The sequence below is a fragment of the Pygocentrus nattereri genome, chromosome 12, assembly GCF_015220715.1.
Source record: "Pygocentrus nattereri isolate fPygNat1 chromosome 12, fPygNat1.pri, whole genome shotgun sequence".
Classification (NCBI taxonomy): Eukaryota; Metazoa; Chordata; class Actinopteri; order Characiformes; family Serrasalmidae; genus Pygocentrus; species Pygocentrus nattereri.
The window spans coordinates 33405476-33422606 of record NC_051222.1 but is presented as its reverse complement, the minus strand read 5'-3'; the positions used below and the strand labels follow the sequence as shown (position 1 = coordinate 33422606).

Here is a 17131-nt window from a genome sequence, read left to right as displayed (position 1 = left end):
AAGATAATATTTGAATGTAAATAAGTAAAGCTGTGTGTGTGTTGGGTATTTTGTCACTGAGTGGAGAAATCCAGGGGGCGTTGTTGTGCACGTATTTGCATGCAGTCCTGTGAACCACAGTGCATTGAACTGTGCTGAGCTGTATGTGAGGGGCAAGTGTGTGTGTGTTTATAAAAGCTGTGGTGGTGATTCAGCTTCATTTATTCAGACACTGGCAGGATCAGACCGGCAGGATGGGGCTGGTGGACCTGCTGTGGATCACTGCTGCTCTTCTGACTTCACCACTGCTCACACTGTGTCAACCACTGTGAGTATATCACACATTTACGCTTACTGTATTATAAATGTAATATAAACCAGCTTTATGTTTGTCTTTTCTGTTTCACCTTAAGTGGTGCCTGAAAGGATCGGCTGCACCATTTAAAGTGGAATGAGAAATTCAAATAAGAAGCCAATTTCAGTTTCGCTGAATTCCTCAAGTCGTTTGTCGATTGTGTTCCAACTGTCCGATTCTGCTGGAATTTGGAAACTATTACGCTGTTGATGTACGTCATCAGTTAAGGATGTGTGCCTTTGAGGTGCCGGTACTGTTTTGTATGCTTATATTTGCTTGTGATCTATTTTATTTTAATGTATAGTCCAAGTTCTGGATCAACCTTGGCTTTTCATGATAAACTGATAAGCTGTGAGCAGCCATCCATCAATGTTTTCCCTTGCATAATATGAAAGTGGCTTTTAATGCTTATGACTTGGTGGTTGTAGCGAAGTTGTTAAAAAGTAATTAAATATATCCCAACATAACTGCTTAGTAGCTCACAGTAACACACCACGGTAAACTTTGGCCATTTTGTTATTAGGTAAGTCGTTGTTGTCGGAAGAAAACCTCGTATCTCCTTCTTAGTAGTTTTTCAGTTTTTGACAGAATTTGAAAATGCCTGTCACCCTTTATATTGTGTGTAAATTTCATGATGAATAGACCAAAAGAAATTGTCCAAAATTACTGGGAAACATTTCTGTTTCCATCGACTTACATTAAAAGTAAAGTAGGTTTTTTCCTTCTCCTGTAAAAATATCATTTTTGAGATAAAAGGTTGTAAATATGTAGTTTCTTAAAGCCACAGGAAGACCCACACTCAAGTGCTACACACAAGAAAACACTTTATTTTAAGGGTTCTTTTGTACAGAAAATGGTTCCATATAGGACCAAGAACATTCAAGGAACCCTTTGCATGATTAAAAGGGTCTTTGTATCATGAAAGGATTGAATGAATGTGCTAAAGACGGTTCTATATAGAATCTTTTTGAAAAGGTTTCTTCAAGCTTGACACTGAAGAATCGTTTTGGGTGCTATATAGAACCATTTTCAAAAAGGTGCAATATAGAACTATGTATGCACATTCCCCATCAGTCATTCTTTTTGCAAAGAACCCTTCGGATCTTCGAGTGTTCATGGTTCTATATAGACCCATTTTCTTTGCAAAAGAACCCTTAAGGCACCATCTTTTAAAGACTGTATCAAACTTTAATTTAAAAATCAAATAACAGCGTTTTTGACAAGAAGCAAAAGCATGTTCATTTTCTTCGGTTTTGACAGGCCTTTAGTACATCTAGTACATTTAGTAGTCTGTTACGCTGAAATGAGTTAGTGAAGAACAGTGGTGCAAATTTCTATTGATACACTCCTCAGACAACGTGTGCTCTTCTGTCCTGTACATGATGAAGACGTGCTAGGAGTTGTGCTGCATACACACACACACACACACACACACATTTCCTTGCAACATTGACCATGCAAACCTGTTTTTTTTTCCCCGATAATGATTTCAAAAGCTTAGGCTACATTCATATTTAATTGAGCTACTGCTACTTATGATTGGACAGGAATAAGTACAATGTACAATGTGAGGGCGGCATGGTGGCGTGGTGGGTAGCGCTGTCGCCTCACAGCGAGGAGGGCCTGGGTTCGATTCCCTGGCCGGGTGACCTCTCTGTGTGGAGTTTGCATGTTCTCCCCGTGTCTGCGTGGGTTTCCTCCGGGTTCTCCGGTTTCCTCCCACAGTCCAAAGACATGCAGTCAGGCCAATTGGACATGCTAAACTGCCCCTAGGTGTGAGTGAATGTGTCTGTCTGTCTGTCTGTCTGTCCTGCGATGGACTGGCGACCTGTCCAGGGTGTATCCTACCTTCCGCCCGATGACCACTGCGATAGGTTCCATCACCCCCCCAGTAGCTCAAGAAATAAGCAAAACTGCAAAGCGAACTGCCCGAAAAGCCTGGGCTTTATGCTAAAACTAATGAGAGGTCAACAGATTAGTATTCAGGGGAGAGAGATCTGTGATTGGAGTGAGCAGGAGTGTCAGGAGTCCTGTAATCTCTCATAGGAGTCTGGGAGATGGAGTCCATGGAAACCTCTGAGCCAGAGGGATGCGTGACATCTACGTCTTCATCATCGATGGTGTAGTTAGCTGTCTTTCCCATTAACATACATCAGTGTTAAGCACTTCTAATTAAATCCAAAAGTAATCCAAAAATATTAGAGTTTTTTGAAGGTAAGCATTTTCATTTAATTGCTAATTGAAAGGCCTCTCCTTGGATCACCACCTTATCGTGGTGGAGGGGTTTGCGTGCTTGAATGATCTTAGGAGCTATGTTGTCTCCTGGTAGGGTCTCCCATGGCAAACTGGTCCTAGGTGACAGGTCAGACAAAGTGTGATCCATAATAACCCCTATGAAGACACAAAAACAGGACTTGTGTACCCTGCCCGGAACAGGGTTACCGGGGCCCCACCCTGGAGCCAGGCTTGGGGGAGGGGCTCGCCAGCGAGCGTCTGGTGGCCGGGCATTTACTCATGGTCCGAAGGAGTTACATGAGTCCCCCCTCCCATCGACCCACCACCAATGGGAGGGGCAGTAGTAGGGGTTCGGTGCGTTGTGGATTGGGCAGTGTCCGAAGGCGTGGGCCTTGGCGTTCTGATCCTCGGTTGCTGAAACTGGCTTTTAGAACTTGGAACGTTACCTCACTGGTGGGGAAGGAGCCTGAGTTGGTGCGCGAGGTTGAGAGATACCGGCTAGATATAGTCGGGCTCACCTCAACACACAGCTTGGGCTCTGGGTCCAATCTCCTTGAGAGGGGCTGGACATTATTCTTTTCTGGAGTTGCCCATGGTGAGAGGCGGCGGGCAGGTGTGGGCTTTCTCATAGCCCCTCGACTCGGTGCCTGTATGTTGGGGTTTTCTCCGGTGGACGAGAGGGTAGCTTCCCTACGCCTTCGGGTTGGGGAACGGGTCCTGACTGTTGTCTGTGCTTATGCACCGAACAGCAGTTCAGAGTACCCAGCCTTCTTAGAGTCCTTGGGAAGGGTGCTTGAAAGTGCTCCTCCTGGAGACTCTATTGTCCTACTGGGGGACTTCAACGCTCACGTGGGCAATGACAGTGAGACCTGGAGGGGTGTGATTGGGAGGAATGGCCTCTCTGATCTGAACCCGAGTGGTGTTCAGTTTTTGGACTTCTGCGCAAACCACAGTTTGTCCATCACGAACACCATGTTTGAACACAAGGATGTCCATAAGTGCACATGGCACCAGGACACCCTAGGCCGCAGTTCAATGATTGACTTTGTAGTTGTGTCATCGGACTTGCGGCCATGTGTTTTGGACACTCGGGTAAAGAGAGGAGCTGAGCTGTCAACTGATCACCACCTGGTGGTGAGTTGGATCAGGTGGTGGGGGAAGATGCCGGTCAGACCAGGCAAGCCCAAACGCATAGTGAGGGTTTGCTGGGAACGTCTAGCAGAAGAACCTGTCAGATTGATCTTCAACTCACACCTCCATCAGAACTTTGACCAGATATCGGGGGAGGTGGGGGACATTGACTCAGAATGGGCCATGTTCCGTTCCTCCATTGCTGAAGCGGCTGACTGTAGCTGTGGCCGTAAGGTAGTTGGTGCCTGTCGGGGCGGTAATCCTCGAACCCGGTGGTGGACACCCCAGGTGAGAGATGCCGTCAAGCTGTAGAAGGAGTCCTACCGGGCATGGTTGGCCTGTGGGACACCAGAGGCAGCTGGCAGGTATCGACAGGCCAAGCAATCTGCGGCTTCAGTTGTTGCCAAGGCAAAAACCCGTGTATGGGTGGAGTTTGGTGAGGCCTTGGAAACTGACTTTAAGTCGGCTCCGAAAAGATTCTGGCAAACCGTCAGGCGACTCAGAAGGGGAAAGCAGTGTGCCACTAGCACTGTATATAGTGGAGATGGTGTGCTGCTGACTTTGACTGAAGACGTCATTGGGCGGTGGAAGGAATACTTTGAGGACCTTCTCAATCCCACCGACACGTTCTCCAGTGAGGAGGCTGAGTCTGGGGACATGGGAATAGGCTTGTCCATTACTGAGGCTGAAGTCGCTAAGGTAGTTAAGAAGCTCCTTGGTGGCAAGGCTCCAGGGGTGGATGAGATCCGCCCTGAGTTCCTCAAGGCTCTGGATGTTGTGGGGCTGTCTTGGCTGACACGCCTTTTCAACATTGCGTGGACATCGGGGGCAGTGCCACTGGATTGGCAGACTGGGGTGGTGGTGCCTCTTTTTAAAAAAGGGGGCCGGAGGGTGTGTTCCAACTACAGGGGAATCACACTCCTCAGCCTCCCTGGCAAGGTCTATGCAGGGGTACTGGAGAAGAGAGTCTGGCTTATAGTCGAACCTCGGATCCAGGAGGAACAGTGCGGGTTCCACCCTGGTCGTGGAACACTGGACCAACTCTTCACCCTCTCCAGGATTCTGGAGGGTTCATGGGAGTTTGCCCAACCAGTCCACATGTGCTTTGTGGATCTGGAGAAGGCATTCGACTGTGTTCCCCGGGGTATTCTGTGGGAGGTGCTTCGGGAGTACGGGGTACATGGCTCTTTGCTACGAGCCATTCAGGCCCTGTACAAACAAAGCTGGAGTTTGGTTCGCATAGCCGGCAGTAAGTCAGACTCGTTCCCAGTGAGAGTTGGACTCCGTCAGGGCTGCCCTTTGTCACCGATTCTATTCATAATTTTTATGGATAGAATTTCTAGGCGCAGTCAAGGGATGGAGGGTGTCCGGTTTGGTGACCTCAGGGTCACATCGCTGCTGTTTGCAGATGATGTGGTCCTATTGGGGACATCAGGCCGCGAACTTCAGCTTTCGCTGGATCGGTTTGCAGCCGAGTGTGAAGCGGCTGGGATGAGAATCAGTACCTCTAAATCCGAGACCATGGTTCTCAGGCGGAAAAGGGTGGAGAGCCCTCTCTGGGTCGGGGATAGGCTCTTGCCTCAAGTGGAGGAGTTCAAGTATCTCGGGGTCTTGTTCACGAGTGATGGTACAAGGGAGCGGGAGATTGACAGGCGGATTGGTGCTGGGTCAGCAGTGATGCGGGCTCTTTACCGGTCTGTTGTGGTAAAGAAAGAGCTGAGCCATAAGGCAAGGCTCTCGATTTACCGGTCGATCTACGTTCCCACCCTCACCTATGGTCATGAGCTTTGGGTAATGACCGAAAGAATAAGATCGCGAATACAAGCGGCCGAAATGAGTTTCCTCCGCAGGGTGTCTGGACTCTCCCTTAGAGATAGGGTGAGAAGTTCAGTCATCCGGGAGGGACTTGGAGTAGAGCCGCTGCTTCTTCACGTCGAGAGGAGCCAGCTGAGGTGGTTCGGGCATCTGGTTAGGATGCCTCCTGGACGCCTCCCTCGGGAGGTGTCACAGGCGAGTCCACCTGGGAGGAGACCCCGGGGAAGACCCAGGACACGCTGGCGCGACTATATCGCCCAGCTGGCCTGGGAGCGCCTCGGAATCCCCCTTGGAGAGCTGGTGGAAGTGGCTGGGGAAAGGGAGGTCTGGGCTTCATTGCTTAGGATGCTGCCCCCGCGACCCGAACCCCGGACAAGCGGAAGATAATGGATGGATGGATGGATGCTAATTGAAAGGTTACATCCTGTGACGTTGTGTTATTGTTTATTTGGACAAATATTTTCGGCATCAAGTGAAGTAGTTTTAATAAAACATCATATACCGCTGGAAGCAATCAAACCAAAGTGGCCCACCAGATCTTTGATGTCCATTGGGCAATACTGGATCCAGAATGAATCTTGCTTTCATAACATTAAAGGGCCCATGTCATGGAATGTGATGTAATATGTAAACATTTTTAGTTTTAGTCCATATAGAGTCCAAATATGGAAACAGAGCTATAAAAACAGCCTGGACTGTTTGAGGCACCATATAAACACAGCCTGTTTAGATACAAAGGATAAAGAGAGGTTTGAAAATGGATATGTGAAAATAAATTATGACTGAATTGGTACATAAACCGCCCTGCGATGGACTGGCGACCTGTCCAGGGTGTATCCTGCCTTCTGCCCGAAGACTGCTGGGATAGGCTCCAGCACCCCCCACGACCCTGAGGGAGAAGCGGCTTAGAAAATGGATGGATGGATGGATGGATGGTACATAAACCCACAAATATGATAAAAGGAGCTCAGGAAAAATTGTATGCAAGAAAAATGTACAAAATGGCCCTTTCAATCTAAATGCCAGACATAACTTTCTGTATTTCCTTTTTATAGGTATATTCTGTCAGCCCCACAGATAATGAGGGTGGCCAAACCAGAGCGGGTGCTCGTGGAGATTCAGGACTGCAAAGAACTAAACCCCATAAATGTAAATATCAAAGTAATGAGCTATCCCCGAAAAGACAGAGATCTTATCGCAACGGCAGTGACGCTAAAGCCTAAAGACAACTTTCAAGCTCTTGTTGATATAAAAGTAAGTCTTAATTTTTCCTTTTATTATAGTATCATTGAATAAGACGCAACTGTTTCAAAGTGTTAACCCCTTAATGTATAACCCCTTTAATGGCCAGAGCCATGTTTTAATACACTCTTCTATAACCTATGAATAGCTCATCCAGGCTGCACTCTAGTCTCTGTAGTTACTGAAAAACAAGCCTCTGTATGTAATAAGCCTGTCATTTTAATTGGTTAACTCAGGAACTAGAGCCTTTAGTGCTGTCAACTGACCTTTCAGACCTACCATTCTCTACCCTGGTCCTTTTTATTTCATTTTTTTTAGATCCCCTTTATTGATGACGTTTTTGAGACAGACCCAGATATAAAACAGTATGTTTTTCTAAGAGCCACCTTTGATGGACCTCAAATCGTGGAGAAAGCTGTTATGGTCTCCTTCCAGTCGGGTTATATTTTTATACAGACAGACAAGACAATATACACTCCTGATAGCACAGGTGAGACCATGTTACTTTAAATTATGTTACAGTCACTGAAACCATAATCAAATGCTAGATGGTCGTACTCTCTACTGAGAACTTTGACTATTGATGTTTTCAAACTTGTTTGAGTGGTGCAACGATATTCATATTGCTGTAAATTTTCTCTCCAGTGCGATACAGAGTGTTTCCTTTGACCATAGAAGCAAAGGCTACAGTGAGTCCTGTGGTGGTGGAGATTGTGGTAAGTCTTTACAAAAGTTATTCCTCCAATTGAAAGTTTGGTCACACCTCAGTGAATATTAATTTTTCACAATAAAGATATTTTTAAGATACATCTTTATCTGCTAAGATACTTAAATGTTTCCCAGCACCAACAAGATCTCAGCGGAAGTATATATGCATCTTAGGTGGCTTCATACATCCAAGATGGAAGTGCATTTCTGAGGCAGTGGCTGCTTTGGTTCCTGAAAATGTGGTGCTTTTATTTGTTGCTGTTAGTTTTTTTAAAAGGTTTTGCCCAGGATGTGCATCAGAAACACTGGTTGAACTTGCCTAAAATTGTGAGACATTGCTTGATTTTGGAGAACAGAGTTCAGCTGTAATCGATTTGGATTGTTTGAGGCACTGTGCAGCTGTAGGCTGCTATGCAAACCAGGTCGCAGGGCTACAATACTGCATGACTGTGCTGGTCAGGAGAGGATTTGTCAAGAACGTTGTGCCAAAACATGATGTTGTAAATCTTTGCCTTTGCCAAATGAGAGAAGTTACGAGAACAGGTTGCAGAAACTTGTTCTTTGTTTCAAACAAACAACAGATGCATGCTGTTCATCTCCTTCAAACCCAGTCTGAACAGCTGTTTTAGAAACAGGTCTTTATACCCCCACTACTCCGTATAGGTCATAAAAACAGTTCAGGGAATACACCATCAGCCTTGCACCATCAGATCTGTACACCTGCGTGGAGAATCTCTCGCACACGAGTGCGTTCGATGTCAATCTTCTCCCAAACTGTTCCTTCTTTTGCCTGTACGCTTGGTGCAGGTGTGTTGTCAGCCTGTCGTAGCAAACGCTTTATTTTCGTAATCAAACACTTTCAGTTCGGCATTCTGTTTGAAATCGCGTAAGCGCTATTTATGCTAATAACACCAATAATAAATAATAATAAAAATGAAGTTGTAATATTTTACACACACAGAGACATGGCACGATTTAGTAGTACAGTATAACTGTATCCAAAAATGGTATTTATAATGATAGATATATAGAATGATAAAACAAATACATGCTGTGCAAAACACTTTTATTTTTAATTTACTGTAGAAAATCAAATATACTGGTGATAATGATAAGATATTACACTAACAACAACAATCAACAATCAGTATATTTATACATTTACAGAGATAGGGAGAGAAAGACAGGTGTTACTAGTAGGCTTTCTGGATGCACCACAGAGCTGCTGCCCCAGTGCTTCTCTGTGAATTAACATAATAAAGGTTGAATTATGGTCCCTCTAATTGCTGGCAAGAAGGAGGGGTGATGTCCTGAGGATCCTGAAATCTCAGTCATGCTAGTGCTAGGACTGTTGCATTTTTTTTGTTTTGTTTCATCTCAGGGGCAACATTTCAGCCATTAGCTAGTGGAGCTAACAGCACACTGCACTGACACAGTAGCAGCAATGGACCCACGAGGGTCAAACCACATTTACTGGGGAGTCCAACAAGACCATGGAGACAAAAACACAAACACCAGTATGAATAAACCCGAATCATTTATTTACCTATTAAACTAGATGCAAAACAAATCACACAGGCCAACTTATCTTCATACAAGAGTTTTTCAGGCTCTTTTTTGTCACTTACCCCTGCACCTTTCCATGGCCAATATCCCTCCTCTGGTGACTGGCCACTGTTGTCAAATGTAAGGCATGATCTGATGAATGGGCCAACACCAAAGAAGGGTGGGTAAACAAGGCAAGGCTGTCGTGACAAGTTGAGCACAGGTTACTCAAAATGTGCCCTCCAGAGCACTCTCTGGCACCATGTTGGTGGCAGCAAGGGGCCGTTGTCATCCATCATGCCAATAGGCTCTCTTCCCAACCCCTGCGAACCTGGGTTGTAACCAGGAGAGGAACAACAAGGCTTTGAATCAGGTACGAGCCAGGGATGTGATGGGAGGGTGCGGGAATCTAACAAACCTGGCTCATGCAATTGAACACAGTGGGGAGATACACACACAACAGTGGCATTCAGGATTACAGCTGTTGCCATCCCATGCAGCATGCCTATTTCACAGGCACCATGCACATCAGCCCCATGCAGGTTGGTCCATGTCTTCACTGGTCACAGATGCTGTATCGCCATGTGGGCACGCACCTGCCCATCAGTGATTGGTGAAGGCATCTTGTTGGCCGCCTGAGGGTGTCATCTCATGGCCATCTGAGGGTGGCACTTGGCAGCCTATTGCTGGTTAATCTGCATGCAGATTAGTGCGTGGCTCTGGATGTGATGCCGGGTCTCAGTGGCATCCAACCCACTCCCACTTCACTAGCAAGGTTCTCTACCTTGAGCATACAAGAGACATCTACCTTCCATCTCTGAGGGTGGTCTTAAACTTAAGGTCTGTAGACGAACTGATCTGAACAGATCTGATCTTGGAGCATTATAGCTAATTCTGGCCTGTCTCTCTGACTAAGGCTGGCACAAACTTAGAAGTTGACCTATCTTCTGGTTGAGAACGGTGTCTTTCAAAGGTCTGTGCCCTGGGGTTTTGCTCCAAATATTGACCCTACACCTTGGGGTGGAATCAGAGTGCTGGTTTTCCTAACTTAACGCTTAATTAGCTATTCATAGTTTCCAACTCTGATTGGTGTGCATAATTTTAGGAAAGTCTTCCCCAGAATCACTGCCTTCTTTGTTTCAGTTAGTTTTAAACAAAGAAAAAGGAACATTCTTATATCATCAAAGTGATTTAACTTTCAGAATCAATGAATGAACAGAATATTCAGGTATGTTTATAGGAGAGAGTTTAACCCTCGTTACCTGATACACAACATGTTAAAGAACACGGGTAATTATTTTCCTATAATAAAGATTACATAAATGTTGAAGAAATAAAATTGACAGTGAAAGGAAAGGACCAAAGGAAATAAAAGAAAACCACATTCAGGATGCATATTAATCACTCTTTGCAATTAAATGGTTGTCTCTGTTGGTTATTAAAGTTAGACACTCCATATTTCTAGCACTTAATAGTAGAAAGGGATACTATTTAGATAATACACATAATTTTCCCAAGGTACCATCCTTTTTCCCAAGGTACCATCCTTTTAAGTCATAAAACTTGTTGGCAACCTAATTCTGTTTTGATGACCTCTGCTTGAACTTTGAAAAGTCCTGAGCTCAAAGTTCAGGAATGTGTAGTTCTCCTAAGCAAAGTGATTCTGGGTCACCCAGATTGTGGGTGTCCGCTATACCATGATTCTGCACTTTTTAAAATCTTTTTCTACCTGCTCAGATTAAAAAAAAAAAAAACACAATTTCATGGCTTCACCCTGACCATTACATTACATTTAGCAGACGCTTTTATCCAAAGCGACTTACAAATAATGAGGTACATAGAACAAACATAGTCAGGCCTTAAAGCAGGCCAAAGGGTAATAGCGGGGTCGAGAAGGGAAGGAGGGCAAGAAGGAGATGAGGTTGGTAGTGGTTAGATCACCCTCCTCTCCTCACAGAAAACACATGCAACTAAACCCACACCCCAAAACAACAAAAAATCTAGAACACACATATACCTTAATTAAAGAACAAGCAACATAAGCAACACAAACAGTACCTTTTTTTCACTCAGGATGCATGCCTCCCATAAACCCCTTTGTGCAGATCTCTACATGCCTGCTCCTAGTTGGCCTTTGCCACAGTTTTTTATTCTGTCAAGTATTTGAGTTATGGTATTTATATTTACTTTATATTTACTGTCTGGTGTTCTTTTTATATACCCTGCACCCATTTCAGACTGTTGCATGTATCTCTATGTAGTCCTGTGTAATATGCTGCTGTTTGTGTGTTGCACCATGGAACCTGAACAACAGCATTTTGTTCCATTGTATACAAGTAATATTAGTCATAAAATTTTAAAAAATAGTAATAAAATGACAATAATGACCATGAAATGTGTTTAAACCTGTAGCAAAGTGGGGGGATTTGATTTGTTGAAGAGCATGCTTGGTCACTGCATTATTCCATATGTGTCATTTCATGGTTTCCATGTTCCATTGTAAAATGTGGGAAATAGTAATACGATCTATAAGTAATAATCTATAAGTTTGTCTAGAAGTGGTAGTGTATATAGAATCTAATGAAAAAGTGATTAATTTAATAATGACCGTGTTGATATGATTTGTAGACACCAGAAGGGATCATCATTCAAAGAGACCAGTATACTTCGTCCAAGAGCCTGGACTATAAACTGGGGAGTCCCATCAGGTTGGTTTTGTTGTACAGCTAATTCATAGCCTTGAAAGCGTTGAGTGTTTGCTCACTAATTTATTCCATCCTGTATGTCAGTCTGCATGACTGCATAGATGCACATAACAGTGCTTATAGTGACATTTCTCTTAAAGATTTATTTAATATTTTTTGGACATTACGTGGACACGAAACAGTCTAAATAAAAAGCGATTTTGAAAAGGAATACTGCTAAGAGGCCTTAACATTTTTAGGCAATATGATGCCTTACATTTTTTTTTATTAACAGCTCTTTTTAGTCATCTTTAATAACGTTGATGTGTTTAATTTTTAGATTTAAATTTATTCAGAGTAGCAGAAACCCTTTTTCTATAACCTTCCCAAACAGAGAATTTCCCAAAGATGGATCGTGGCCTATCCATGACCAATTGGATTTAGGGCTAATGCTATGAATACTAATGCTATGAATCTACTAATCAGATGAAAAACCAAGTGCATTCTTCAATAAGTGCATATATTTTCCCTAAGTTCGTATCCCTTCTGCTTCTCCAGGCATGCCATTGTTCCAAATATTGTCTTGGAGAGGTTGACCTTCTTGATCAGTTAGTTTAGCCTGTATATCTGATTGATATTGTAGAAGACACTTAAGTAGTGTTGCTGTTGGATTATTCTAATTATTCTAGTCTGATGTTCATTCTTCTCAGTTGTTGTTTGATGTCAGTCAGTTGATGCTTGTTGTTGCATCTGAAGTCATTGAGCACATTCAGTTTACTTCACAGGCTAAGCTCACTGGTTCATCTTCACCATGTTGCTCTTAGCCTGCAGAGCTGCTTAGGCCTTATTGCACTACTGAATCTTTGATCATTGCCATACTCCTGTGTCTCACTCTTGTTTATTAAAAGTAATTTATTTAGACAAGACCATGTGGGCCCACTACCCGCAAGGTCCAGCATGAGGGAGCAATGCAGTGCCATATAGGCAGTAGGAGATTGCAGGGGGGCCCTTGGTGGCTTTGGCCCCTGCGGCAGAAACTGGCTTCTGTAACCTCACGGGGGGGGGGGGGGGGGGGGCTGGAACCTGTTCGGGAGGGTTGAGATTTACCAACTAGATATAGTTGGGCTCATCTCCACCCACAGTGTTGGCTCTGGAACCAAACTCCTGGAAAGTGGTTGATCCCTCTCCTACTCAGGGGTTGTACAGGGTGAGAGGTGCCAGGTGGGTGTGGGGATACTCATGAGTCCCCAGCTAGCGGCCGGTCAGTTGGAGTTTGTCCTGGTGGATGAGAGGGTTATCTCTTATCAATGCAAATTAAAATTGCAGAGAGGAAATCTCTGACTGTTGTGTGTGCTTATGCACCAAACAACTGGTCTGAGTGTTTGGCCTTCTTGGAGCAAGTGGACGGGGTTCTGGAAAGGGTCCCACCTACAGACTCCATGGTCTTACTGGGATACTTCAATGCCCACGTTGGCAATGACTGGGAGACTGGGAGAGGTATGATTGGGAAGAGGTCTGTGCTAGGCATGGATTGTCCATAACGAACACCAAGTTTGAATACAAGGATGTTCATAAGTGTACATGGTACCAGAGTTCCTTGGGTCAGAGGTCAATGATCGACTTTGTTGTCATTTAATCTGACTTTGGACCATATGTTCTGGAAACTCATGTGAAGAGAGGTGCTGAGCTGTCAACTGATCACCATCTGGTGGTGAGTTGGATCAGATGGCAGGGAAGACTGATGGTCAGATCCAGTAGGCCCAAGTGAATAGTGAGAGTGTGCTGGGAATGACTGTCAGAAGCCCCTGTTCATAACTATTTTAACTCCCACCACTGGGAGAGCTTTTCTCATATCCTGGAGAGGTATCACTGAGGTTCTGAGGGAAGCTTTTGATCATTACGTGTTTGTCTATTTGGATGGCATTCTCATCTCAAGCAACAACCAAGATGAACACATAGCTCACATCTGATGGGTTCCCCAGTTGCTCCTGGAGAATAACGCATTCATGAAGTTGGAGAAATTACTGTTCCATGTTCAGATAGTATCTTTTCTGGGATTCATAGCATCAAAGAATGACCTGAGCATGGATCTGGCCAAGGTCTAGGTGGAGGCCGGATCCCTAACCTCCAGCCCACGACTGCCCCAATGATATGGGTGATTGTGAGTTGTTGGCTGTCAAGGTGGCCTTAGAGGAGTGGAGGCAATGGCTAGAGGAAGCCAAACTTTCCATCCTGGTTAGAACAGATCACAAAAACTTGGCTTATATCCAGCCTGCCAAACATCTAAATCCAAACTAGGTGGGTTCTGTTTTTTGCCCATTTCAACTTTGTGTTGTACAAAAGAGGTCAAAGAATGCTAAGCCAAATGCTTTTTCCCACTTCACCTATGTGAGCTCTCATCTTAAGAGCAACAGCAAACAACCAGAGTCCCAGAGGGCCAAATAGTGGCTCCCATCCAGTTGGGGGTGGAAGCCACTGTATAATGGGCCCTTAGAAATGAGCCAGATTTGGGAGGTCCCCATGATAGGCTATATGTTCCTGCAGCTGTTAGAAACCAATTAGGAATATAGTGACTATTTCTCTAAGGCAAGCAAGTTTGTTGCTCTACCAAAGCTTCCATCACCAAGAGAGATGGCTAAATTATTTCTAGAACAAGTAGTCAGAGTCCATAGGTTTCCTGGGGATGCTGTATTGGACAGAGGACTTTAATTCACTGGCCAATTCTGGGTAGCTGTTTACAAGCTACTGGGGGTGAAAGTCAGCGAAAGATGCCTTTGCCTCTCTGTATCAACCCTGCATTCCACATTTCTTGCCTAAAGCCCATCTTGTGCAGCACTGTGGGGCCTCCACCCCCTGCCCCTCAAATAATCAACGGCACCCCAGCCTACATGGTCAAGCATGTGCTTGATGTCCGTTGGGTGTAGGGCAGCACCCAGTAACGAAGAATGCTTGTGGACCCCAGCTCACTGATTGGGCAGGATTGGGCTACAGGTTTAGGAATGTCAGGTGCCGTTCCTCAGGGAGGGGGTCCTCTAAGGGCAGGCTCCACAGCTGCAGTGCTCCTGGCCACCAGAGGGAGACAATGTACACCTCCCAGGTCCAATCAAGCCCAACATTCTACACCCTGACAAAGAGTGGCAGAGGGCTTTATAAGCATAGAGACGAAAGCACGCATTGCTGTGAGTCAACAAAAACAGCCAGCAATTTGTGTAAGAGGATGAGAGTTTTGCACGCCACCTCACTATTTGAGTTTCTCCAGCAAAAAAAATATATTTCTGTTCTGTTTTGGTTCTGTTTTTGTTATTTTCTGTCATTTGTCTTTTTCAGTTATATAATTTTCTCTCCACTTCTGTGAAAGCCAGTTTTTCCCTGCCATGGTCCTGTGTCCCTAAACCCTTTGATGGCTCACCTGATAGGCTCTGGAACATAACTCAGGGTCTGGGTTCCTCAGTTTGGTGAACCATCTACTGTTACAGCTACAAAGAAGCTAGCTATGAATTTTAAAGCAGCTATCCCAAACCTGGCAGTTTGGCAGGATGCATTATGCTAGAAGAGACCTCTACCATTGGCAAGTACCACTGCCAGGAGGCATTGTACCTGGTCTATGCATCGTATATATGGTGACACATTCCTTCTGGAACTATCATTAAAAGTTTAGTAACTTGTGCCACAGTAGCCCTTCTCTTGGATCGTACCAGACAGGAAAACCTTTGTCAGCCTTTCTACTGTAGAGCCAACAGGTTCCCAGGGCTGTTCCACACTGGTGCAGGCTGATGAAACTGGTTTGTTTTTCTCCTGAGCTACTAAATCAGAACCAGAAAATCTTGAAGAAAATCACAGAAAAGAGTTGCTAATTGCCAAAAGCCTAAAACCTGCAAACACATCTCCCACCTGAGAACACATGTGATTGGCAACTCATTAGAAATATGTTAGCTATTGATAAGTAAATTAATTCTTCCCCTAATAAATAATCTATCATAAGTCCTATAAATACTCTACCACCCACTTTATTTGTAATGGCATGTCATGAAGGATATCATTGCATAAAAAAGCTCTTTTACATCTGATTCATGCTCCAAAGAAGCATTCTAAGGGGAGAACTGTAATGAGTGAAGAAATTCTGACTGCCTTTGTTGCAAGATATGTATATTCTGTGCTATACAGAGTCTGGTAATATGCTCTAAATTAATCATTTATTTCTTCTGGGTCAACTGTTATGGGATTGTCTATAGCATTTAGGGCTCTCTCAGACTGCATTTGCTTAACATGCCAAGGCAAAGTTCTCACCAAGTCAATGTTTACGGTTTGTCACAGTATTCCTTTTTTTACATGCAGTCCCATCTGAGGGGATGAAGGTTATAGGCATTAATTTTTGTAAAAATCACATAAGCATTGTATGGCATTGTTTGATGCCATAAATAAAAAGATAACTAAATCATAAATATAGCATAGTTTGGCATTTTAATGTAAAACATTGTACATAATATGTAAAAAAAACAACAAAATAATCAATAGTTCAAAAAATGGTGGAATGGTTGGTCCTTTTATTGCAGAACTTTTCATTTACACTTAGACTTAGATTTAGTCTTAGACAGACATTGTCATTCAAATTAACACTGTACAATGCACATTAGAACAAATTCTGTTGCCTTGGCTCAGGGTAGATTGGTAATACAAGTAATACAAGTGTAGTGCGTATGTAAATATATGTATATCAGCAGATAAATAATTTTTAAATATGTATATGTACAAGAATATATTGCACTGGAGATCCCATGTATGAAAAAAAAGAATTGGAGCAGTGTGTTATTTAGAGTTCAGCAGTCTTACGGCATGTCGGCAAACTGGAAGTCGCTCTGGATAAGAGCATCAGCCAAAATGCCATAAATGTAAATGTAACTCTTCTGAAAATAGATTAGTCCAGTGAATGTTTTATTTGTAATACTACATGAGTGTGTATTGATCTTCTGTTTTGAAGCAATGGAATCTGGAAAATTGCAGCAAGCTTTAAGGACAGTCCTGACAAGAATTTCACAGCAGAGTTTGAAGTCAAAGAATACGGTAAGTATTCACTATACAGTGAATAAATTACTAGATAGATCTACCTGTTTATTTAAATATTAAAGATAGAATTATACATCTACAATATATTGTATTCAGTATTGCTTTACTGAAAGTTGTACATCCACTCCCCAGTGCTGCCCAGCTTTGAAGTTAAGCTGAATCCTAAGAAATCTTTCTTCTACACAGAGGATAAAGAGTTCCATGTTGAAATTAAAGCCAAGTAAGAGTTGACTGACACATATATTTTATTAGATTTCACATTTACTTTAATACCTTTAACCCCATGTTTAAGATATTGTATCTTTCTTTTTCTGCTCACATCCAAAATCAGAGTGCTCCATTACATATACATGAAAATTCATATACATCTCTC

General features: G+C 43.6%; 1 protein-coding gene across 1 annotated transcript in view; it reads left to right on the top strand.

Annotated features, from left to right (window-relative positions):
- Window positions 1-205: 205 nt before the first annotated feature.
- The window catches only part of LOC108442218 (complement C3-like), a 72416-nt gene continuing 55490 nt past the window's right edge, over window positions 206-17131 (top strand). The window contains exons 1-7 of the mRNA XM_017722158.1: window positions 206-307; window positions 6571-6769; window positions 7076-7247; window positions 7403-7473; window positions 11639-11718; window positions 16673-16755; window positions 16891-16978. Coding sequence (XP_017577647.1) covers window positions 234-307; window positions 6571-6769; window positions 7076-7247; window positions 7403-7473; window positions 11639-11718; window positions 16673-16755; window positions 16891-16978 — 767 coding nt within the window. The 5' untranslated portion in view covers window positions 206-233. The remainder of the gene's footprint in view (window positions 308-6570; window positions 6770-7075; window positions 7248-7402; window positions 7474-11638; window positions 11719-16672; window positions 16756-16890; window positions 16979-17131) is intronic.